At 41.7% G+C, this 25944-nt stretch overlaps 1 protein-coding gene across 1 annotated transcript; it reads right to left on the minus strand.

Annotated features, from left to right (window-relative positions):
• Positions 1-276: 276 nt before the first annotated feature.
• On the minus strand, positions 277-25944 carry CDH17 (cadherin 17). Its single transcript, XM_064391707.1, has 18 exons — positions 25791-25944; positions 23104-23167; positions 20222-20320; positions 19397-19534; positions 17824-17962; positions 16457-16615; positions 15596-15795; positions 13124-13255; positions 12353-12503; positions 11479-11694; positions 10162-10238; positions 8703-8894; positions 7238-7482; positions 5391-5521; positions 4238-4474; positions 2216-2332; positions 1993-2109; positions 277-1122 (listed from the first exon to the last, which is right to left on the minus strand). Exons 2-18 carry the CDS (start codon positions 23140-23142, stop codon positions 1016-1018), a joined length of 2496 nt encoding a protein of 831 aa, XP_064247777.1. The 5' UTR covers positions 23143-23167; positions 25791-25944; the 3' UTR covers positions 277-1015.

Consider the following 25944-nt stretch of genomic DNA (forward strand, 5'->3'; position numbering starts at 1 on the left):
TCAAACTGTCACCAAAAATGCCCTTCTATAGGCATGCTGTCAGGAGAAAGGCTTTTTTTCTCTGAGTGTAACCCTGGGTTCAAATACATTTTACTGTAACTAGGATAGACATGGCTCCAGTAATCATTGCATCTGGAAGCAGCTGGACACATCAGTCTGGCTAAGAACCATTTTTGAAAGTAAGGGTTAAATACAATAGAGAACCAAGCAGCAATAGTTTGCTGTCATGCACTGTCTCATTTTTTATTTATTTAATAAAATAAGCAGGGACTAAAATCTTATAAGAACATTTTTATTCTTATCTTATGTGTAGGGGGCAAGAGGAGTATTTGTGGCAGTATGATGAAACAGCATATTACCTACATGACTTGGCATAGGGTTTTTTTAACTTGGAAACTGCAATGAAAGGCCATGGTGCTTCACAAACTGGTTTTACTCTATGGGATATCAAAAAAGAAAAACTGTAATTGATAGAAGAACACATTGATAGTACAAATTGAGTATCATGTAAGCAGGGCAGATTACAGATTGCAATAAGTTTGGGATCTCCTTTGCTGAGAGTCAGAGAGATTCCTACAACTTCGTGGGGTATCTTCAAATGTAGCACAGGACTATTCCCCAGTCTACTCTTCAGTGACCCACTGAATTGAAAACAGACAAATATGTGCAGGTCAACAAAACGTAGTCCTCTGTAAAATCCATATTTATTTCAGTTGTCAGATGAAGGAGACTGGTCCCATGTGTAGATCCCTGAAGGAGCTCAGCATTTGGTGTTGTCATGAGTTAACACTTTAGTCAAAGCTGATAAGCTTATAAACGGCTGCTGGTGAAGGTTACATACCTTTTATGTTTTGTGACTAAATAGTATTATGTACAAAAGTGAGGCCAAACCTCTGGGAGTCTACTTTTGCATGTTTTTATCATGTTTGTGATAGTACATCTCTGGGCTTTGGAAGCTTCACAGTTCACTCATTCACCACCCAAAGGGTGGTTTTGTCTCTTGATGAAACAGTCATTAAGTCAGTCTGCTGAGTTCAGCATTATCTTTTGCATCTTTGGGATGGCTCTTTTCATTTTTCTCTTTGTATCTCATGTGGAAAAATACACCCGCTAAAATGGCACCTGAAAAACAGAGAGTGTTTGTATGTAAAGGGAAGAGGAAACTTTCTGAAAAGATGTTCCAGCAAGGGCCACGACACTGCCCTGTAATATCCACAGTACTTTACCTCTTGAACAGAAGCAGCTTTGAGGAAGGACTGTGCAGCGTGGGACCAAGAGCATCAACCCAAGGCAGTGCTGGGTAGGATCAGATGCCTTGGGGCTCAGAGGCCTTTTCCCAAAGGAAAATTTTTCCTCTAGGGTCTGACCAGATAGCAAAGTGTCTATTTTAGTGCCCCCTCCCACTGAGCAGAGATTTGTCATTATCATGTTTGTATTGAAATGTAGTCCCTTATTTATTTATTTTTATATATATATATATATATATAATCATTTGATCTTTTAAAATTATTATGATCTTGTTATACTGTATATAAATTTATTTCCTCTTTATCAGTGTTAGAATTAATATGAAAGATGTAAACCTGCAAAGCTGAAATAGGAGAATAAAATTATTACTATAAACTACAGGTACAGGTACCATAAGTAGAAAGCTTCACTATTTTCACTACAATCTGGATGCCCAAGACAAAACTTAAATCCCCTCCCTGACAGGCAAAGGGCAGTAAGTAGCAATGAAATGACACTATGCTACAAGTTCAGCAGTTTCTTCTGTCCTAGCTGGTTGTTGTGCCATTGGATGTTTTTCTTACAACCAAAATCCTAGAAGTTTGCAGCCATCATGATACACAATGATGGGATCTTTCCTCTTGCACTCATTATGCAACATGCTTGACAAATCTTCACCCAACAAGTGAATTTGTGTCAGAAATGCAGCAGCACCATCACATCTCAGAGATCTGGCTTCAAATCAGCCAGGAAGAAGTGACTTACCGATGATGATCAGCACCGCAAGTAGAATCCCAATTGCCTGCCCAACGGTTGGCCAGGAGTGCTGACGGTCTATTTCGATAAAACATGAATTTTCACTGGAACACTTGCAGATGCTTACTGCAAAAGGAAATGCCATGAGGTTAATAAGAAGTTTAGTAGTCACATTTGGTTATTTATAAATGTAACCGCTGTCTTGAAGGTAATAGTTCTGTGCATAGAATACCTTTAAGATTCACTTTGTTTTCCAAAGGCGGTTTTCCATTGTCATTAAGTATTATTGGAACATCATACACCTTCTCTTCAAAGTTAGCATGTTTCAGGGACAGGTAAGCATGAGTAGCTGTAAGTAGGAAATGGGACATTCATGTCAGCACAAGAAAGACAGTTCAACATTCATACCAGCTGCAAGTGTTTGGGTTTGGTTTTTTTTTAAGACTGCTTTGTGCATGACATTAATTCCTGTTTTCCTCAATGTCTTCCAGGATCTCATTGGTTTGCAGACATTAAGTAAAAAGGGAATATCTAGAAGCCTAGTCTGGCCTTCAGCGTAATATGACTACAAAATTTTCTTCCTAATTTTTGTACCAGGCCAAATCTGACCTTGGTAGTGCTACACTGATAGCATCCCATCTAGACCAGCAATAGTCCCCAAAACTCACACAGACCACAACCAGCTTAAATTGTTCCCAAGGAAATGTAGGACAGGCCATCCTTCTAGTGAACTTACACCATCACATCTAGGACTCTGAAAACTGGAAAAGGTAATAACAGCCATTGGGATGAGATCAAAGTCTGTTGATGTAAGTATCTTGTCTCCAGAATAAATGGAGATTATGATGAAAAAACAAGCAGGTATTTCATTTCCTCCTCCCTCTCACCCTTTAAACATTTGCAGCTCAGGGACGCCTTGAGCAAGGTGTAATTTCTTGCTTTGAACTTGTAGAAAAGTTCTGCATAGACAACACCCTGAGACAGCAAGTTCCCAAGTCAGCCACCTCCTCATTCTATCTGCCCTGTAAATAACTCCACAAACTTCACTTGAGGGTCCCAAGTTTGTGCACTGGAAGAGAGAGCAAAGGATGAACCCTTGGCCACCCTGACCATAGCATTCATAGTTTTTTATCTCTCTATTGAATTATTTTCCTGCTGTCTTCCAAGATTAAAAGTACTAGCTTACTTTGCTGCTCCAATACACTTCCTTATATCAGGCCATTCTATAACTCTGATTATCTTTGTCACCCTATCTAAACCTGTTTCCTGTTATACTGCATTTTTATGACACAGATAGAGAGACTGGAGTTCAAAGCTTGAAGAATTATGGCGTTATAAAGGTGCATAATAATGTCCTCAGGTTTCTTTTCTGGCTGTTTCCTGGTAATCCTCAATATTTGACCTGTTTTTCTGGATACTGCTGATCTCACATTTCCAGGGAACTGCTTACAGTTCTCCTTCCTGATTCATAACAGCCAGCTCAGCATCCATGATTTCAAAAGTGAATTTGGGAGTCCAGGGTTCACTAGCACCTGTGAATTTAATTGTTCAACCAACTCAGTCTTGGGAGTATGTTCTGAAATACTTCATGCTCAGTTCCTACTCAAATAACTTTGTATAATAAGTTTTGCCTCCTCATTGCACATCCATATGTATTGAGTTATGCAGATCCCAGCAAAAAACCTTTGGAAAACCACACATGAGCTCCCTTCACTGCAAGAGCTGACTGTTTACTCCAAGTCCTGAACTTAAAATTATCATTTATTCTTTCATAACTTTAAATTTGTGGCAACCCAGCTTTCTCTAGTGGGACAATTCATCAAATATGTTTTATTAATTCAGACAGGCTCTATCAGCCAAGCACTTATTCATGTCCTTACTGTCCCCTTCAAAAAGCTCCATTCACTTTGTGAGGCAGGACTTCCTTTTGTACATGAAATGTCAAAAATGTGCAGTTTGCAAACTGCTCTATTTCTTTTTCAGCAGTGATTTGTCTCATTAAACACACATATATTTCATATTTACATGCTTCTTCTCTCAAAAATAGTCATGAAATTACAGCTTGCAACATACTGGGTTTTACCTCTTGCAAAAAATAATTAATGACTTTGGTGTTCTCAACAACCCAATTTTTTTTCTGCACAGAACACTGGTTATGCAATAATGAGAGTGAAAAGGAATTCTACAATTCTTCATATTCACCAGAGTACCAAGTGAGTCCCATATCATTGTAAGAATGGCTGAATTAGCTTACCATTGAATTTTGAGATTTCCCAATTATTTCTTGCATTCAGCTCATCCGCAAGAGAAAAAGTAAATTTTGAATAAAACAACTGTTCATCAGCATCAGTAGCTTGAATGAGAGCTCTCTCTCCTCCACTGACTGGGTAGCAGAAGAAAGTAGGATAATCCGTAGCTATTTGTGGGTAGTTGTCATTCGCATCACGTAAGTGCAGAACCAAGAACGCTTTGGATTTGTGAGCTGCATTATCTGTTGAGTTTAACAGAATGCAAAGTTACATGAACATCTTGGATTTACACTCTGGGCTGTTGCATTAGCAGCTGTCACAGAGTTACACCATCACATAGGCAGTGAAAGGTGCTGATCTGTCTAAAGGTGGCAGAAACAAGGTCTCAGGAGATCATTTGGGGGATTTCTGAGGGCTGCCACTACTTTTTCACGAGCATTGTTTATTTACCACCAGCTCTTGCTAGCTACAGAACACTAGCAAGGGAAAGGAGGCAGATCATATCTAGTAATCTGTCATATCCATCATGTCTGGCAAGCAGTCACATCCAAAGTGACCAGTGCTCTTAGGAGCTCTCTTAAGCATGAAATGCCTTCATTCAAATGCCATCCCTCTTCTATATACAGGAAATGCAAGCCAAAATGGAAAGATTTTAATGGCTAGAAGTCCTAACTAGAAGTCCTAATATATTTCATACCTCACAGAGTATTAGTTTTAATTATAATAAAATGAAATTCTGTAGAAGGTTTCAAACTACTCTCTGAGTATATTTTCAGAAAGCCTAACCATACTTAGGACAAAGACTAAAATCTTCATAGCTGTAGAGAAAAAAGTGACAGAAAATATTGATACTGAAAACAGTGAAAAAATTTGAATCTTCTCTATATGTCATGCAGTTCAAGAAAATATAAGGCCATAACCCAACTTCACAAAAGCTATTTTAATCCTTGTTATCAACAGCATCAAGATTTCTTCAAGAAATTTAAATTCTTAAGAAATATATACTTCTAAGGATACAGCACAGGATATATATCCAAGATTACATGTTCCAGTACTTTTCATGGGTTTAGTCAGGGTTTATTTAGTATGATAATTCCTCATAAATGAGTAAGGACAGGGGATTCCTCTGTGTGTATATTTAGTAGTTTCATCACTTACTTAGCTCTGATACAACAACCTCTATTGAGTATATTTCTTCTGTTTCTCGATCCAAAGGGGAAGCAGTGTATACCTGCCCAGTGGCTGAATCAATTCTCAGCCATTGTCTCACGTCACCTTCCAAGGAGTATCTTTGGAAAGAAATACGAAGGGAAAAAAAATCATTTATACAGTTCCAAATTGGGAAAAAAAATCCAACAAAGCAAATACTTCTTTGTTGACTTTACATAAGAAGCTTGATTACAGAGGGTTTTTGGAAGAGTTGCAGTACCACAATACTACAGCCAACCAGGAGACACAGACAGAGGAGGAGAGGCCAAAATCATTCAGAATAAGAGTGAGAGCAGAACTACAGAAATGCCATCTCTGCTATAGCCTGTGTGCTTGCAATTCCACTTTCCTTCTTAATGGGGAACCTGGGAACTTTTAGTTCTGAAGTGTGATTTGTCCAAACCCCATGTCCATCTCACCCCATCACATCTCCCACATCTTGGTTTTGATGGGGGCACAAGCCAAGGGCTGGGGGACAGAGGGGACGGTGCAGGAGCCCTACTGTGGATCGAGAAGGGACCAGGACCCCAAGGTGAACTATGGTGATTATCTTCTGCCAGTCGGGAGCAGCCTGTAACTACCATTGGGGCAGCCTTGGAACAGAGTGTGCTTTAAGCATCACCACATAATTGTGTTTATATCATTGTTTAAAAAAATCAAGGTCCCTGGGTATTTACTTATACAAATTTAACTATGAACATATGACCCAGTTAAAGCACAGGCACTTGTTTAAGTAGAAGTGACCAGACCTTCTCATTCAATGTTTTTGTTCTTTTAGTACCCTTTACACTAGAAACAGCATGCTTGTACATCTTTTACTTTTTATACTTTTATTTTATTCCCTTTAACCTATTTTTAGCAGAAATGTGGTTTATGTATAACTAAATTCCTGTCATATGTCTCTGTCATCATCCCCCAGAGCTTCTGGACCATGTGGCTCACTTTCAAACTAGCTTGACAGAAGGCCAAACATGATAAGTTCCCAAAAGTTAGGGACAAGTAGAAAGCCAGATGAGAAATCTCTGGGAATAAGAACCCACAGGAGGCCCAAGAGTCACATTGTGCAACTCCATTAACCAGTTGGTGTTTTGCTGAATTTTAGTTAAATTTCAAGAACTGTTTATTTTGAGTTGATCTGTTCAGCATTCCAGCTGGGAATTGTAAGGCAAAAGTCACAAATAACTCCTCTATCTGACTCTACTGTGTAAGGTACATTTACACCATGCAACACAGCACAGGAGTTGTCTTGAACAGAGCTTTGCATCCACAATAGAAAGAGATGTGTCATCTCTGACAGCTAGGAAAGAAAATTATTTATTTTTCAGTGGTAGACTTGAGGATGTGTGTTTTGGTGGAGAAAAACTTGAGGTTGTGAATTTTGGTTGTTTCCTGTGTGACATGAAAAGCAGCTGATCTCCTGCTGGTTCAGGGGTACACAGTATATGCTTAATTTTTTTGATAAAGGCATTATAGACATGGAACCTTGTTATTCTCAGTCCAGCTCTACCTTTTTCCTGGAGATATAAATTAGCCTGCTTCCCTTGTGGTTTCCTGTTTCAAGGCTGATGTTTGTCACAGCACAGAGAGAAATCTGGTGAAAAAAGTACTACCCAGCAGTCTGCTGCAGGTAGGTCACTGGACCCCACCACACGCCCACCTTCTACTGGGAGATAAGACTTCTGTAAAAACAGTATTTTTCCATATGCCAAGTATTGGGCATATTTTCCTTGCATGTCCTTTAGAACAACATTTGATACCCTAAATTCAATTAATTAATCTCAGTCGCTCTTTTTTACCGTACAGAATCCCCTTCAGGATCATAGGCCTCCACAGTCATCACCAAGGTATTGACAGGAATGTCTTCAGACACTTCTGTTTTGTAAACTGGCTTCCGGAAAACAGGTGGCTCATCCACATTTGTCACCAAAATTTTTAACTTGGTAAGAGAGCTTGAGTTGTACTGCACACCTTCCACCAGCGGTTCGGGGTTTGTGGCGTTGATCACCAGGTTGTACACAGGCATTGTTTCAAAATCAAGAGGCTGGATGAATTAGAAAAAAAAAAAAAGGTTCTTGAAGCAATGGCTCTGCTGCTGTGGGGAGCTCCAGTGAGAAACTAAAGAGTCCCTCTCTTCTCAAGGAGGAGATTGCATCCCAAATAGAGGAAAAATAAAAGAGCTGTCAGGAGAAAATTACACTGGGAATGTTCCATTTAAATGAAACCATATGCTTGTTTAGAGGCCTCCTCAGCAACTGCATTTTCTAATAATGTTGCCACCTGCCCGACTAAGTTTAATGACAATATCCTGTTTACAGAAATAGTATTTATAGCTCTGTATGAGAAGGCCTCAAAAGACCCCAGGGTGCCAAAAGTCATACAAGGGTTGTTACACTACCGAGTTTCTCACAACTGCCTCCTTGGGAAAAAATTAGGCTGAGGCTGGTGCTGAAGACAGGTCACCAAACACTGCCTCTGCCTGCACTTGGCCTGGTGGCAGCACACGAGCTGGAGGCACACAATAGGGCACCCCTTGGAAAATGAGTGATAGTTTTCTGGACCCATAGTCCAAAGACCTTTGAGAAGGCTAATTTCAAAGGGAGAGCAATTTTGCTGTTGAAATTCATGGATGCAGCAAAAAGTGTTCTTTATATTCCTGTCTCCAGCATTCAGCATGTGGGCTGTATCACCTACTGCAGCACACATTGTTCTTGGTCACAGTTAATGTTCCCCTCATCAGGAACAAACTGCGACTCCATGCTGACGCTGGGACATGCTGGCTACGCTTGCACCTTGATTTGCAAAGGCCACTAATGGCCAGAGCAACTGCAGGGAGGAGAATCTGCCCCGTCGCAGCCCACCACTACCACCACAGCACATGGAAGCATTAGCTGGCTTTCTCTTGTCCAGAAATGCTGCCGCAAAATCACTCAAACAGTGTCATTTTTTTGTCATTATGGTGCATAAAGACCTATTTCATTGGCCAGAACCTGCTCTTCTGGAGGAGCAGCCAGCAGCAGAGCCAGTGGAGGGAGCTGCTGGTGGTGGTGAGGGCACAGCAAAGGCAGGAGGATAGGTGTGCGTGAGCACTGCACAGGCACAGATCCCGAGTCCAAAAGTGGAGCCTCCTGCAGTCTGTGCCATGCTTAGGGTGTCCCCACCCCACTACCAGTCAACACCCTCCCCATAAATCTTTACCAGGGCAGTAACTGTGTATGACAAATAAGTAACACTAAAGAAGAAGAATAAAATCCATCTATTCACCTTGTTAATCCTGATGAGCCCTTGATTTCTTGTATAGTTTGTTTCTATGATTAGCGTGTTGTTTGGATCACCTTCCTGCACTTGGTAAATGATGATGGAGCTCCCTGTGGCAGGCTCATCTCCATCAGTTGCTTCAATTTCTAATATCAGACTTCCTATTGGGGTATCTTCTGCCACAGTCACACTGCCATACTGAAGAGAGAGAGGTCTCATTGAAACATGACATATCATTTGTGGATAAGAACTTCAGCACAACCACAAGCTTGTGACCCACATGCATGGATATATTTTAACCCACAGCAGCCACACAAATGAGCAAAGCTTTTTAGCCACACATTTATGGGAGGTGATGGGATCTATGTCAGTGCCACTTGTACAGCATCAGTCCCAAATCTTCAGCACCTCTGTGAAAACCAGCCCACGATCATGCAGAAGGGATAGCAGAGCTTCTCTGTACCCTGTGAGCGCCCTGGCCACTTATTGTTAAATATTTGATTGCTTCATGCACCATAGGTTGTTGCCACGTTGGCATCTCTGACTCTCAGCTCTTCTGACTCTTTAATGCGTGCTCTTGCCCAGAAGCCTCACCTTGAGACCAGGTCTTGGACCGAGACCTTGAGGTGAGATGGTGTAAAACCTGCTCTGCAGGCACCTTGTCTGCATGAGACTGTGCTGCCATTGCCGTCAACAGAGAGCTGGGCAATGCAGTCTGCAAGGCCCAAGAACCAGCACAGCTTCCCTGAAAGCACAACTATGCCTGCCAGGCCACACAGCTCTCCTGAACCCACCACCTACACGGCCTGCAGGAGTGGAAGGAGCTGGGACACCTCTGTGTAAGTACTCCAGCCACTCTAGTGTCTGCCAGGAGGCTCGTGAGGCAGAAGTCATGAAATGTCTGCAGGTCTCTGCCAGATGCCAGCACCTCCACCAGAGGAAAGGCAAGAACCTGACACCATCCTGGAATCAGGTTTGGGCATGGATCACTGGACCACTGTTTCTGACCAAACCACATAGGGCTTTTGATTCCCATTCACCTTCTGGCTGTTTTGGGTACACTAGGCTGTGTTTGGAAAGGTACTTGGGAGATGCCAGCTTTTTTTCCATTTAGCTGTCTGATTCATTTTAGAGCCTTTTCTTCTCCCTTTCCCTTCAGAACTTTCATTTCTGGAATAAACTGCTTGAATGGAAAAATTTCTTTCTGTACACAGTTTTCCACTGAGCAAATTACCTTAAATTTCATAATTAGCTGTTAGTCTGTCCCATTGTTCACTGTATAGATAGAGCTTATATGGAGACTTGCAGCAATATTTTACTTTTTTTTTTTACTAGTAGTTACTCTGTTACTTGTTCTGTAAATGGCTACTTTCCTGCTGACATCCTAAAGACATCCTAAAGAAGGTGCACTCAAACACTTGTCAAAAGTTATTGGAGCATTCAAAATGGTGTTAAAAATACTCACATCTGATTTTTTAAAGATGGGAATTTGATCATTGATGTCGATGACATGTACTTCCACATTACAGATTGTTTCAAATTCTGCATGGAAACAGACAAACAATGTCACACCAGTCTTTTTGCCAAAAATAACTCTCCTCCAGAAGGGTTCACTGTGAGCAAAAGTGAGCATTGCCAGATTGCCCAATCTAAGCACTAAGTTGAGAGAAGCATTTATCTCGCATATCTCTTAGTCAATGACAACCTCACTCTCTGGCTTACCATTGATCTTCCCAATTTCTCCAGCACTGTCCCATCCTGTTTAATTTCCCTCACTTTTTAAAACCACATCTGTTTACCAGGATGATGATAGCTATGAATTGTGTTAGCTGTCTCAGTATCACTTTTCCATGTCAAAAAGTTAAGTCCTGGGTTGTTGCTCCCTTGTCCTCTTGGTCATCAGGCAGCACCCCCAGTTTTGTTACAGGCAGACTTCAATTCTTGTAAATCTAATCACTACCTGAGCAGTGGCACCCATAACAATGGCAGGTTGTGACATTAGAATCATAATATATCCATATATAAATGTTCTTAGTGTTTTACAAACATGCCTCATGAGCTGAAAGTTAAGGAAAATTCTAAACAACATCATTTGGATGGAATTCAAATAAGCATCCAAGACAAATCACCAGCTTCCTCCCTCTGGAAGGTTTTCCATCATCTGCCAAAATGATGCAATTTTATTTACAGACATCTTTCCATGCCAGTTCCTACATGCACAAGTTTTGCCTCACTGTAGGGATTCCAGCACAAAGCTTTAAGCTTTGGTATCAAGTTTGATTTCCTTTCCATTCAGTGAATCACAAAGGACTCATGACAATTTATATAAGAGACAAGATAATTTTTGAAGTTTAATTTCAGCTTAATATTCTCTCAATGTTTTAAAATATTATCTGGACTGTCTGAGCAGCTGTGTTTAATTTCTAGATTTTTTTTTTTAGTTAAGTCTCTTTGAAAGACCTGGGGGAAAACCACATTCATGATCTCTTCATTTTTTACCCCTGCGGAAGGAAATTTCTTTCTGAAGTACTTGTTAATAAGCTTCCCAATTTAGCCACACTCTGTCCTAGAGCTGGTTCCCTTCCATGCTTGCATTATGAATCATGATTAATCTCCCTGCATCTCAAGAACAGGACAAGTACCATGCCAGAGCAAGACAGCTCTCAGTGCTGCTGCCTATTCAGCAAATCCTCCTTGTCTCCCCACATCCCTTAGACACTGAACACAAGTCATGCCAGTGTGGACAGAGTTATTCCAATGTGTAACAGCAGGCATTACTTACTTGAATCTGTCACCAGGACCTTCAAGAAATACTTGGGTGAATCACGCTTGCTTAAGGAACGGCCAGCTAATTGCAAAGTCCCGGTGTCTTGCTGAATATAGAAGAGATTATTTGAGGGAAATTCAGGTTCCTGGCTTTGGATTTGGAAATGCAGACGAGAGTTAAGGCTGTCCTTCTCATCCATGTCCGTAGCAAACACGGTGCCAATATTACTCCCTGTGGCAGAGCAGAGATGGGAGTCAGACAGAGTGCAGTGGTCCCGTTTCTCCACAGAAGTACACAGTGACAACAGCAATACCAGTGCAAAGGGTCATTAAAAATAAAGCTCTATGGAAAACACTTCAATGGACATGCAATCTTTTCACTTCTGGGAGTTTTTGCTTTAGCATCCCAATGTACTGGTTTGGGCAGTCCAAAAGACAGCAGACTCTTCAGTCCTGAAACCAAATAGCTGATGTCAAGACATTGGAAGATTTTGGTAATGGTCCATTGAAGTCATGCTGGAGTTGCAGCTGGATGAGGGAAAATGGGCTCGTACCACTTTAAGAAGAGTATTTCTTGTATTGGTAATAAAAGAGGTGTTTTTCTTTACACAGTCTAAGCAGTTATCCAAATCTGGGTTATGGCAGTTTTATATTTTAAATAAAAAAGCATTTTAAAAGTAGGTGTTTTGGGTCTGTCTTTCTCAAGTTCTTGAAATCCTTTCCACAGGAATTATTTAAGAGAAAACAGGAGAGCTATTTGCACAGGAAAATATTTCCCTGGGACAGCCATGTTTTAATCTTTGGGATCAGAATTTTAGCTTCATTCACACACAGCTGGAAACAACAGGAATACAATGAGGTGCATAAATTAACAGAAGTTCTTTTCTTACCTCCCTCTTCATTTTCTTGAACTTCAATAATGGTGAGGAACTGCTGGCACACAGGGGGATTGTCATTGATATCTTCCACAACAATGTGAATTTGCAAAGGCTTGTCCACCAGTTCTCCCGTGCTATCTTTTGACACCACAAAGAATGTATACTGCAACAAGAATATAACAATTAGATGGCTTGAATGTAACAATATTTTGCATTTTAGTATGTAACTATTGGAATATGAAATATCTTCTCATGAGTTTGCTCAGTGTTTTCCCTCTGTTTAAATAAGAACTCTTCCATCACCCCTTAGTTTCTGAGGCCTGAGTTCTCAAAGGATTTTAAAATCTGTGGTCCCCAAGATCTGAAATAGATCTGAAACCTCCAGATCTCCTTCACTCCACACGTCCCACCGCCTACCTCTTACTCATGCACCTACAGCCCTGCCATAGCTGGTCCATGCTGTACATGGTACATATGCTGTGGGCAGTGATTGCTGCTGCCTGTCCCACTCTAGAGTAAGAACCTGAAGCTGTTTACAGTATAATAGGTGGATGAACTTCCACATGTAAGAACCTGAAGCTGTTTACAGTATAATAGGTGGATGAACTTCCATATATATTACATAATTTCCAAACTGAAGTGACAAGAAACAAAGCTTTTATCTATTCTCCTCTTTCCTGTCCCCCTTCCTTTCTGTTGAGCTTTGTCATATTTACTCCCACACCAATAATCAGCTTCCTGCTGTGCTCTCTGCCATCAGTGAAGTTTTATGTGTTTACTTACAGTATCCTTTTCTTCCCTGTCCAGTGGTTGGGTCACATAAATATCCCCATTCTCACTGATGGAAAATGGGAGCCTTGGCAGCTTTTCTTTTTCAAAAATGCCATAAATTACACCTGGTTCATTTGACTGCACCTAAAAAAAAAAAAAAAAAAAAAAAACCACCAAAAAATAAATCAGGATAGGAAGTCAGAAGTGTAGAGTGAGATTTAACAGGGATTATTTCTGGACCACAAACAGAAACAATTGCATTCCTGTTAGCTTCATAAACCAGAAAATTAACAGTTTGGCAGGCTCTTGGGATGAACTGCAGAAAATCAGACTGATAATCCACCTCGGCTCTCTGAATTGTGTGCTGAAGTCACTTTACCACAGTTTCTCCATCTGTCCAGATGGGATACAACACATACCTTTTCATAAAAGGATTTGGTGATATGGAGATAAATAGTAATTATGGGAAAAAATAATTATTTTCCTTTGAATATCTTGATACTAATGATTTCCTCTCCTAACACTCTCTATTCCTGCCTTGTTTTATTTTGTTTAATCCAGAGAAGTAGAACAACGTAACAACACTAAATTAGAAGGAGCTGCCCAATCCCTCCAGGACAGAGAGGCCCTGCAGAAAGACCTTAATGAATTATAGAGATGGGCAATCACCAACTGTATGAAGTTTAACAAAGTGACAGATTCTGCACCTGGGATGGAGCAACCCTGGCTGTATGTGTAGGCTGGGGAACGAGAGGCTGGAGAGCAGCTCCACAGAAAGGACCTGGGGGTCCTGGTCAGTGGAAAGTTGAATGTGAGCCAGCAGTGACCTGGCAGCCAGGAGGGCCCACCCTGTCCTGGGGGCATCAGGGACAGCATGGCCAGCAGGGCAAGGGAGGGGATTGTCCTGCTCTGCTCTGCACTGGGCAGCCTCACCTCGAGTGCTGGGGGCAGTTTTGGGTACAACATTATAAAAAAGACATTAAACTATTAGAGAGTGTCCAAAGGAGGGCCATGAGTATGGTGAAGGGTTTGCAGGGGAAGCCTTAGTAGGAGCAGCTGATGTCACTTGATTTGTTCAGCCTGGAGGAGACTGAGGGGAGACCCCAACATCCTCATGAGGAGAGGCAGAGCGGTGGGACTGATCTCTTCACTTCCTTGACCAGGGGCAGGACTTGAGGAAGTTCAGTTGGGGGAGGTCTGTGTTAGATATCAAGAAAAGGTTTTTCACCCAGAGGGTTTCTAGGCACTGGAACAGGATCCCCAAGGAAGTGGTCACAGCACCAAGCTTTCATTAGTTCAAGAAGCATTTGGACAATGCTCTCAGGCACATGGTGTGACTCTTGGGGTGTCCTGTGCAGGGCCAGGAGCTGGACTTTATGATCCTGATGGGTCTCTTCCAATACAGCATATTCTATGATTCTATGATTCTGTGAAAACAAATACCTGGTACCTATCTGTAAATAGGTGTATGCACACTCTTTACATTCATCAAAGCCTATGAGGAAGGCTCTTTTCTGGGGTGCTGCACATTTAAAATTAAATTAAATACACAGACTGGTAAGTTAATAGAGTCGGTATTAACATTTATGTTCTACATAAAGCAACTACATTTCATTTTTCCCTAGGCATAATCAACATGACATTGGCTACCATATGAAATGTGGTGACCCCAAAATAGGTGCACCCTTACATGTTATTCTTCATTCTACCTGTTTTCATTCTGGATTCTCTTGGGCTGTCACTGAGGCCAGTGAGAATAGCACCAAGCCAGTTACTGTTGTGAACAGGATCCATGGAATCCTGCCATGTTCAAGAATGACAGCATTGGGGTGTCATTGCCAAGGCATTTTTCAAAGTCAAATATTTCTGAAAGGCTGTTGACCTGTTAGTTAATATGTACTGATGTATACACTGCTATTGGTCTGCAGTTATCAGCAAAATATTTTGCACTTCAACTGTTAAAAGAGGAATATTGGGAATGCAGCATGTGAAGGAGGGTGTTTCAGTCCTTTCAAGGCACTTTTGATGTAGCAGTTGTGCTGCATGATACAAAACTGGTCACAGCAGGTGTCCCTGAGTGTGAGGCACTGCCCACAACAGGGCTGTTGTGGAGCTGGTACCCTGCCCTGCTCTTCTGCAGGTGGAAGAAGCTAACCACAAAATAAACTCCAAAAAACTCTTGGTTTGCTCAAAGCCTGGAGGACCCATGACTGGATTTTGGTCCCAAACTGAAAGGCAAAGTTCAGTCCCTCTAGTGTTTGTATTGACTGTATCTCAGTCACCTCCAAACTATTAACTTTTGTGTTAACAAAAAATCAATGAGACCTCCACAAACAATCATTTCCAAAGGATGCCGTATTAAAAAAATGACTGGGAGGTGTCAAAGAAGAACCTGGTGTTGGATGCAGTGGGGACACCTTCACAGTTAGTTGCGAGGAAACAATTCTGTGGTACAAGTTCAAGGAGTGTGGTCAAGGACCCTACCTTGCTGATGTTGACAGGGTGGACCTCGGTTGAGTTTTCTTTGATGTGGATGATGGGCGGAGCTTTCCACAGGCTCTCCTTCACCGTGATGATCACATCAACACTGCTGGTGAAAGCATTCGGTGTCGTCCCTGCCATGTCCTTCACGGAGACAACAAGTATGAAGGTGTCCTGCTTTTGAGGATCCAAGTAATAAGAGCCTAGAGACAGAGCAAAGAGTAAAGAAAAATGACACAGAGGCTGTGGGGTCTGTTCATCTCCCTGTTGCCTCTTAGATATACTATGGTTCTTTAACTGCTTCAGGCTTACTCCTTAGATGGTCCTTTGGGACAAACCTCAGCAAGCCACTTCCTCTGGGTTCTCTGAACTATGCAGCATAGCATCATGTGCATGGAATCATACGAGGCCTCTGTACTGTGGTCTTATTTTGTGCAGAGGCATCACTGAACAGCCCTCACCCCAGTTAGGCACTTGTTCAGCCCAGCAGAATAGATCGGTATTTCTAAATCATTACAATTTAGTTGGATCACTTGTCCAGCTGAGTTTTCTCTGCATTTTTCATGTTACTGCTTTGGGTTTCTAGATTTCGTGGCAGAGAATTAATTACAAGATATGACACAGTGTAGTCCTGAAGGCCAGAGGATCTATCTCTCTTCTCAGTGAAGAGCTCAATCTCCCTTTCTGCTAGCTTCCCTTGAATTTGATGGGACAAAACACAAGTTCCCCAAAACTAGGGCTTTAGTGGAGTATGTCCACTGACTATGTTTATTCACAATGTAGCATCAGACCCATGTTGTTTTGCCCCTGTGCATATCCCAGAAGTCATGCTTGCTCTCTGCAATCAAGAATCTTTTGACATACCTTTCCTGCTTGGTGAGATTGCTCCAGTTGCATTATTAATCTGGAAAAGCATTTCTGAATAAGGGTTGGGAAAATGATGGAGAATGCTGTAAGACAGCTGTGCATGGAGAGTTGTAGGATCATCACGGTCAGTGGCATGGACATACATGAAGGGCTTGCCTGTTGGGATTGGAGAAGAAAGTGGTAAGAGAAGAGACTGAACCTTAACACCTAATCCATTCGAGCAGAGCTCGCAAACCAGGAAAGCAACTTATGGGGAGCTACCATTGTTCCAAAATGCATCTCTCATGGGAAGCCATGTGCAGAGGTTACACTGCTGTATGCCATCCCACAGGTCAACCCTCCACCAGCTCTGCTTAGTAGGATCACAAGAGGTGTGGTGACCAGTTGATGAAGAAGGTGACAGAGTGAAATCAACAGAGAGCTACCTATCACACAAGAGTGCCTGCACCCAGAATTCAGCTCACTGGGATCTCTCCTTAAGGCCACTCTGCAGTTCTTACACAAATCCGTTAAACCCAAAGCACCTTGATAAAAGTGGTGCATGACTTGTAACACAGATACAATAAAAACACAATCATACAGTGAAAAAAAATATGGAAATACCCAGTAATGTAAGTCAACTTCTACCTTTTGCGCACCAGTGCAGCATTCAAAATCTTTTTGACTTGGATGCACTAAAGAATACAGTAATGTGTTTCAGAAAAATTTTCTAACCCCATGGAGGTTTATATGCATATTTTTTAGCAAAAGTTTCTTCTTGAGTCCATAGCACAGCAATGACAGCTATAGGAGTCCTTTGTTTTATTTCCAAGGTGTAAATCTCAACTTACTGGTCTTTGATACTGGCATGACTTTTGGACTGGATCACTGAAATTCATAATCTAAGACTCTCTTCTAAATGTTAAGGTTTAGCCCATGTTCTGAGAAGCAACATTCATGGCAAGCACATATCCCATATGTATGGGGTACTTTCTTTTACTGTTTGTAAAGACTCAGATAGTCTTAGCATTCTCTTTCTGTACAGTCTTTCATAGCCTTTAAATTTTAAACCTCTTCTAGCATAAGGTTTCGTTGTTGGTTTTTTTTTTTTTCCAGAGCAATGGAGAGAGCAGCAATATTTGTCTGTCAAGTGACATTTGCAAAGAATAAACAATAAAAAGTATTTCTGATTGCACTCATCCCTTTACACCACATAGTGGTCACCTCTTTGCCCTTTTGTAATATTAGAGAGGCTTTCATCCTTATTTTGTACAGTCTTGTAGGAAGAAAAATATTTTTCCAGCTTGTATGGCAACCACTTTACCTTCCTGCCTAATTTACCTACCTTCCTATTAATGATAATACTTAATTATGGTGGCAATTACCTGGACGAGAGTTCTGCCTCACTACTCCATAGTATTTTGTCTGGTTAAATTCTGGTGGGTTGTCATTGATATCCTCCACATGTATTGTAACAGTATATGGACCTTTAACTGTCTTTCCACTCTCATCCAGACTTTCCACCTGATTTGAAAAAAGAAGGAACAGCAAGTAAATATTTTCATGCAGATAGGTTAAAAGGCATAAATTAATATCAGGGTGTCAGATGCCAGGTCACTCTTACTGTCATGCAAATCTGGTGAGAGCCACCAATGGGTAGCTCCACATACAAGGTCAAATTTGCCACTGTAGCTCCCTGACAAGTATTTATCACAGTATATAATGCCAACAAAACAAAATAACCCACTTCTGCTTCTGATGACACCTTTCAGAGAACAATTTCCCACTTCCAGTTTCTGCAGAAAATCCAACATGATACAGCATTTATAACTAATTGCTATTATAAATATAAATCAGAAAAATAATCTGATATAAGGATTAGTAAAGAAAAATTCATTCTTAATTCTAATGACTTTTTTTTTCACAAAATTTGACTTGTTTTCCAGCCTTCTTTAACTTTAAATCACCAAGTATATATCTGTCACACTTCATTTTGTTTGCACATAATAGATAAAATCATGATTATTTATGCCTAACCAAGCATGACTTTTTCATTCTGTCATCACTTCTTGTCTATAAATGATTCACATGCTTAAGGTTATTAACTGCTGGGGCTAGGAAATTGTCCTCTCTAATTCCAATCCAAGGGTCCTTTAGAGCTGCGAATGTGAAACCATGAAAACCTGAAGTGCTAGACTTTAGAAAGACTGCTAAGGCTGGCTAAAAAATCATCATGTACTTTGTCTGTTCAGATAGTGAACCTCTCATGATCATCTCCTGCTAGTGCCTCAGAAAAAGACAGCACCATTTTTGACATGGTTTAAGAGGACAAGGCTATACTGAGACCCAAACACTGCCCATCCACTGCTCCATTCTCAGCAGTGTTTGCACTAGTGAGATCCTCATGAAAAGGGTATAACAGCAGAACAAGCACAAAAAGCTTTTCTTTTCTTAGAGTCAAACATCTGCCAAACAGCCTCCTGCTGTTATCTGGCAGAGGTTAGATCTGTGCCTTTCTGCCTAAATGTCTTTCACTCGCACTTTTTCAGAGTCACAGAATATTCCGAGTTGGAAGTGACCCACAAGGATCTTCAAGTCCAACCCTGAAGTGAATGGCCCATACAAGGATCAAACCTTGGCATCATTAGCACCATGCTCTAACCAACTGAGCTAATCTCAGTTTGTCACCATGTATATTATAAGCTTTCTAAGTTATTACAATAGTTCATTTTTCCACTCCAGAAATAGAATTCACCCTATCAGCCTTCAGGGATAACAAGAGAAGCTACAAAACCATATGTCTTCCAGAAAATCCTGATATTAAAAATTAAAAACCTGCCTGTAAACATAGGCAAAATAAAGGATTCAAAATTTCAACATATTTCTCTTAGTATCAGGTATACCCAAAGAAGATGAATGTGAATACTTCTCCCTTCCTATTTTTCATTGAGTTTTTACCTGCAGTTTGTACACTTGCTTGGTCTCCCAGTCCAGAGACCCATTGATATACAGAATGCCTGTCCTCGGCTCAACGTCAATAATTCCGCCTTTTTCACCAGATGCTCTGAAACTCACAGCAGGTGGCTCAAGTTTGAACTACAATGGGAAAAAAACCAAACAAACAAACACACAAACAAAACAAAAACAGAGGGGAAAATAATCATTTTTTCAGCATTTTCACCATAATAAAAATAATTTCATGCTTTTGTGACTTTTTAAAATCTATTGCCAACAGTGTGTTTGGCTGGGAGAATGATATTCCAAGAGTCTGCTCAAACAAGTCTGCTCTTTTCTGATCCTCAGCAGAGGAGTTTTCACATTATTTCCTGAATGCTGCAAGAAATCCCGACTGCAGTTTGTTTCCAAAGCAAACGTCTGCTTAGGACAGGCTTTGTCTGAGCATGGGAATGGAAAAAAATGACACACATCCTCCATTTGCCTGGGAGCTGGATCTGTCCTTCTGTGGTTATGGCTTTGGGAGGAAAACCTCAGAGTCAAAGGAAAATGATGACACAAGTTACATGGAAAGAAATTCTCCAGGAATGTTGATTTTATTAATCCCTGTCTTAGGATATCCTCTTAAAAATGTGTTTGAGAGGGGGTTGTCTCCTGCTCTTTGCATGTAGACTCTTGAATTCCCAGAGACAGGAATTAAAAATGAATTTTGCATCCTCTTGGGGGACTGTTCTTCCCACCAGCACAGAGACAACACTTCATATGTGGTCTCTGTGTGCAGGCTATGGGGTTCCTGAGCAGGGTGGATAACACGAGACACTTGATTACCTGGTGAAGGATGCGTGGACCCCCTCCTTCTTGAACAGAGAAGTCCATGTCCTTCAGAGGCCCAGTCACACTCAGGCCCTCCAGACTAAGCCACATAGCCTGTGAGACAGAGAGGGAGAGAGAGGGATGGAGGAAAGCAGCTGAGGGATGTCTGCTGCCACCACACACAAACAGCATCTCCCCACCCCTGAGCCTCCTTGAGCTGTTTTGCTGTGGTATAATGGCAGAGACTCTTCCAGGTTTGCAATGAACATCTTCAGGTTCTTCAGTGTACATAATTTTTAAAAGCAGTGTGATTTATTAATTAATTAGAGAACAAAGGCTTGTGCCCTGCCCTTTTCTGACCACTACATAATTAAATGAGATTGGATCTACCTTCAAGAGCAAACAGAAGAATAAAATAGATGAATGTAGACTAAGAGCAAAAGGGAATTAATGAAATCATTGCTGGATCTCCTCTGTGTCCCCAGCAGGACCATCTATGACCCATCCAAGAGCCACAAAGCCCCTTGAAAACAAGTGTGTCTGGAAATCAAACATCACACCTGGGGATGAGGAGGAGCTGTGGCTGCACCCTTTGTAATTTCCCCAGTAAATCAAATCTTTTTTGTATAGAAATGAGCCCTCCCTGGGTTCCTACACCCCCTCCCACTCAGTGCCACAGCCAGCTAGGCAAGCCACTTGAGCCCTGTGATTTCACATCAATTGTATGTGAATGCAAACCACAGAGAGAACAAATGTGTCCTTCTAATTTTTGGCTTTTACCTGATGTCAAAAAATGTAATACAAATCACTCTCAGCCTCTGTTTTCTTCCTAAAGACCAGCAATGTCTTAACATCATGGTTTTTCCTGCCAAATTTTTATGAGTTTTATAACCACACACTCCCCAGTTCCCAAAGACCTCCACACTCCTGCCCTAACATTTCAGGGCTGTTCTTGCTTCCCAACAAAAAAAACCCAAAACAAAACAAAAAAAAGAGCCTCTCAGGGCAGGCCTTGCACACAAGACAATTCACACTGTGGTTCAGATAATCAACCTGTTTCTTCAATGGCAAGACCAAGATTCCCCAAATTCTCTGTCTTCACCACCACCACCACCACCACCACCACCACCACCACCACCACCACCACCACCACCACCACCACTATCTTGACAATACTGAGGATCTGCCTGTCAGAATAAGGGCTCCATTATTTGGCTGCACAGGTAAAGTTTCTTTTCTTCCGTAGTAAAAATTAATTTATTATGCTTTACAGATTTAGAGTACCATTGCCACCCTATCACACCACAGAGCTGAGTGTGTGTTCTCTGCTGCATGACTTTTCCTCTGGATTTGGTCCTATTGCTGCTGGGACAGATATTCAATTTCTCACAGAAAAGCACAGTCTGCATATTACCAAGGGAAAGCTTAATTCTGCCTATGACAAAAACGTAGCTAAGTTCAAGCACAATTCTCCCTAAAGCACTGCTCTGTGTGTGTGTCACAAGTAGTGTTTTAGTTATTCCATATTGTTCTTAATAATAGCCAGAGATGCTGTCCCGCTCGCCTGAGAGGCTTTGTGACTCCTTTTGAAAACAGGAAAATCTGGGAAAAGAGAGGGAGGGATGCTAGTGGACACTAGTGTCAGCAGAAGAATATCAACAAATGCAATCTGATAGTTATGCATCCAGGAAAATGCACTTTGCGGCTACCTTTCAATATTTTTGCTAAATGCTGACTCCTGGCCTCACCAGGGACCAGATATCAGAACCCTGAACCTGACCTGCTACAGCTACTCCCATGTCACACAGGTTGGCACAGCCTGGCTCCTGGAGGCTTTTCCCGGGGCCATTTTATGGACAGATTTTGCTTTATCATGTTGCCTGCCATGGAGGAACAAAGGCTGATGCTATAAAAACCAGCAAGTTCAAAGTGCAGCCCGTGAAACAAGTAAGCGATAAGACTGTGAAACAAGTAATCACTTCTGTCGATTAAAATTACTTTATGTGGACCATAAATGTTTCCAAACATATTTCTACCACATGAATCACTGTTCAGGAGCTTGAAAGGGAAAGAGGCTTTACCTCTTGGTCCATATCCATTGGTATATCTTATGAAGGTGGCTATAATGCTTGCAGAGTGGCTTCATGGGGGTGCCAGCACTGCCACAAGCAGCAGCTTGTGAAATGGGAAGGGAAAAGGAGGTGCTCACTGTGGCACCCCTCAAGGTCTCCATATTATGAGGGGTTTTTTTTACTGAACTTGAATTTCATGCATTTTTTCAATCTTTTCTGTTAATTTGAAGTAGAAGTCACCACTGCTGTAGCCTTTACAAACATCAGTAAATATTGCATTTAACATATAAGGTCCATAAAAGCATAATTAATACGTTTCAGTTCCAGAAAATCCTCTGAAAAAGGATTCACAGAAATCAAATAATGAGGATACATAATTAATATGCACAGTTTAAGCTATGAGCCATTATATGTCTTAGAGTACATTTAATATGTCAGCACATGTATGGATTGTAATGCAGAACTCATTATACTTATGTTTTCACTCATTGGTGATTTGTTGTAGTATGTTTAAATCTTTTCTAGCATTTAATTCATGTATTAGAAACAGTGATATCTAAAGAGGAAGTAGAAGAGGAAAAAGAAGTAAATTGGTGCCTTCTAGGCTTTTAAAAGTTTTTTTTTCCTAATGACTGAGATGTCTTCTGAACTTGCAGTGGGGGTCACACACATGTGCTGGGGACACACCCAGAGTTACAGCCCCTGTGCTGGCAGCAGGGCCCGCCTGACCTGCGGGCTGGCACGCCCCATGGATTAGAGCTCAGAGGCTCTCAGGCAACCTTTGCTGTTTGCTCACAGATAAACAAAGGAAAACCTGGAACTCACCGAGTGAATGAGAAGCAGAAGTCCACACAGCTTAAGCATACTGGAATATGCTTTGCTTCAGCTCCTGCAAAGAGATGACAGTCAATTTAGCCCCATAGATCTGGCCCAGTCTATTTGCACACAAAGGCAAGAGCTGAGTTTTCCTGAAGCTGCAGGGAGAGAGCTGAGGAGTCGGTCCCGAAGGAGCAGCTGCAGATCTGCTCAAGAGAGACGAGACCACTGATACCCCTGGGCTGCCAAGGAAGGCTGTGCCCATCAGGTTTTGCCTAATGGTGCAAGAGATGCAACATGTGAGATGGCCAAAGAGCTCTCAAAGATTGAACCCGGCACAAAAAAAGCCATGCAACTGCATTTACAATAATTCTGTACTGCAAAGCCATTTTCATTTCTGCTTTACTGAAAGCAATGAACCGTTCACAGGAAATGCTATAACCACAGGACAAAAGTCTTGCAGAGACTATCCTGAGGTGTTTGGTTCCAAAAGTTCAACTGTTTCCTGCAGAGTGCAGAGACAAAGGAAGCCTAAGGCGTCGCACGCCCTAAAACAACATGGCTACTGGAAACAAAATTTCCAAGTCCAAGGAGCACTCTCTGCCTCAAATTTCAAAGAAATGTTGAGCACACACTTCCACAGTTTATGTTACATCCTCCTAAAAAGGATGCAAAATGCTATCCTACTTCCTCACTGCCTCCAGATGTTTACAAAGAGGACGGGGCCAGTTCTGGAAGGAGGTGAAGCTGGCATATTGTGCTGCCATTTTCAGTGGTGCTTCATGTTATATGGCTCCCACCTGCAGGAATCCTTCCACAGATCTGTCCCAAGGAGGCCCCCAATGGGGAGAGCACAGTGTGGAGGCACAGCTCCCTCCAGGTGCCTTCCTGCTTGTGCTTCTCATCACACCATCTCCACCCCAACCACCCCTTCTTTTCTTTCCTGAATGGCTGAACAAAAAGGGGACCTGTAAATATAGAAACTGCTACCCACACTGCTGCTCTCTTGAGCACTCCTTCTAGGACATGCCACAGGAGTTTATCTTCCCAATCCCATTCTGAGCTGAGTTATACTGTGTGTGCAATTACACCCTTTGAAGCACTGGGCTCTTTCCTTGGGCTGGGGATAACTGTGTGGGTACTGCAAGAAAATAATATGACATCCTTTTGAAACCAGAAGTGATCAGAAAAATCATTAAATTTGTCAGGAGACAAGGGCTGAAAGTGAGCCCCCTGTAAATGCTTGGCTGTGATGCCTCCTCAGTGGGTCCTTCACAGACCTCCTGGAGCCAGAGGAGGTGGCACAGGCAGGGCAGAGAAAAGGAGAAGACACTTTGAACCTCTTGGAAGGACACTTCAAACCAAACCTGTTGCTGATATTCCGGTTACACAGTCAATGAAAATTCTTTCAGTTCCTCTGTCTATACAACCTCTCCCCTCCCCTCCCCTCCTGCCATGCTCTTCTGAATATATTGGCTGTTCCTGCTGCACTTAGTAGCCATGTGGGAACTCCAAAAAACGAATTCCTTATTAAATTGTGGCAGAAGGTGGGACAGAGTGCCCAAGGTGTTCCCCCTCCATCCTGTAAGGCTGCAGTCTGTGCCCGGGGGCTCCCTGCAGGGCTTTTATGCCGCTCTGGAGAAGGCATGGCTGGAGGTGCCCCTTTGCCAGCCAGCGATGGAGGAAGACCAGGGAGCTAAAAGTGCTGGGGGAGGCCATCAAATGGGAGGAAAAACCACATGGGGTGTCTGGGGTACCATGGTCTGGATTCAGGGAAAAAAGAAGGAGCAAGATCTACCAGGGGAGGAGAAAGTTTCAGGGGAAACATCCCACCTTACTTTTGGGGACAGAAAATGCTGTTAAATTAATTGCTAAATGTGGCTGTGTCATGGCCAGGCTCTCCTGTCCAGATCCGACTACCAAATGCTGCAGTGGAAATTCAGCCATTTCACAGTTTCCATGTGCCTTTGATGTTCCCTTCTCTTTGAACATAGATATCATTTCCTTATGTCATGTAATTTATGGTGCCTATTGCAAGTTTTGATCAGTTCTTGAACATTTATTTTTGGGTGGAAACTGTTACCAAGTCTCATGAACCATCTCACTGCCAAGGACTGAAACCCCAAAATCCATACTCCTCTGTTACTCAGAACAGAGTTCCAGTATATATAGATTCATATAAAATTTTCAGTAACAGGCAGTTTCAGGATGAGAATAGCATCAGCTTAACTAAAAGCAGCTTGAGATCTGGGTTGAGGACTGGAGCCATATTTTCTCCTTCATTTCTTAACTTCATCTCAGTGCTATATCCCTAATAATCCCTCACGCTTCCCATGACTGAAGAGAAATCTCTAGGATAACCATCATACAAATATTCCAGTGACTTTCAATAATAAACATTCAGAGAACAAAGAATATTCCCAGAGATTAAAGATCAGTAACAATCACAAGTATTTGGTTCCATGGAAAAAAATATTATTTTCTTTAGTTGATTGATTTCAGATGTTCAAATTCAGCAAAGAGAAAACAGAGGAAATTGATCCAAATCAAATATAAACCAGACTAAGCCTTAGCACAGCAGTCATCCATTTTACAGGGACAGCTGATTTCCTAACACTGCCTGAAAATCCTTTAGCAAAACCCCCACTTCAGCTTTTAAAATCTTTCTGTGAAATGTCAGTTAGATCATCCCTTACCTGTAACATGAAAAGCTTATTTTGCTCTAAAAATTCTTCTTTCTTTCAGCTGTGGGAATCACCTTTGCACAGGTTGGTGATGTCTGTCTGTGCTTATCCAGTTTATAGTTCCTCAGACTTGCCCTCAGAGATTCAGCAGCTCAAACATTAACTG

The sequence above is a fragment of the Passer domesticus genome, chromosome 1 (assembly GCF_036417665.1).
Source record: "Passer domesticus isolate bPasDom1 chromosome 1, bPasDom1.hap1, whole genome shotgun sequence".
NCBI classification, from domain to species: Eukaryota; Metazoa; Chordata; class Aves; order Passeriformes; family Passeridae; genus Passer; species Passer domesticus.

Bases quoted from the DNA above. Each gene is read 5' to 3' on its own strand.
- CDH17 (XM_064391707.1), bottom strand. From the start codon at position 23,142: ATGCTTAAGCTGTGTGGACTTCTGCTTCTCATTCACTCG. The intron at 16,616-17,823 runs GTAATTGCCACC...CAATCCCAACAG, and splicing joins GAGGCAGAACTCTCGTCCAG to GCAAGCCCTTCATGTATGTC. The intron at 7,483-8,702 runs GTGAATAGATGG...TAATTCATCCAG, and splicing joins GGCTCATCAGGATTAACAAG to CCTCTTGATTTTGAAACAAT.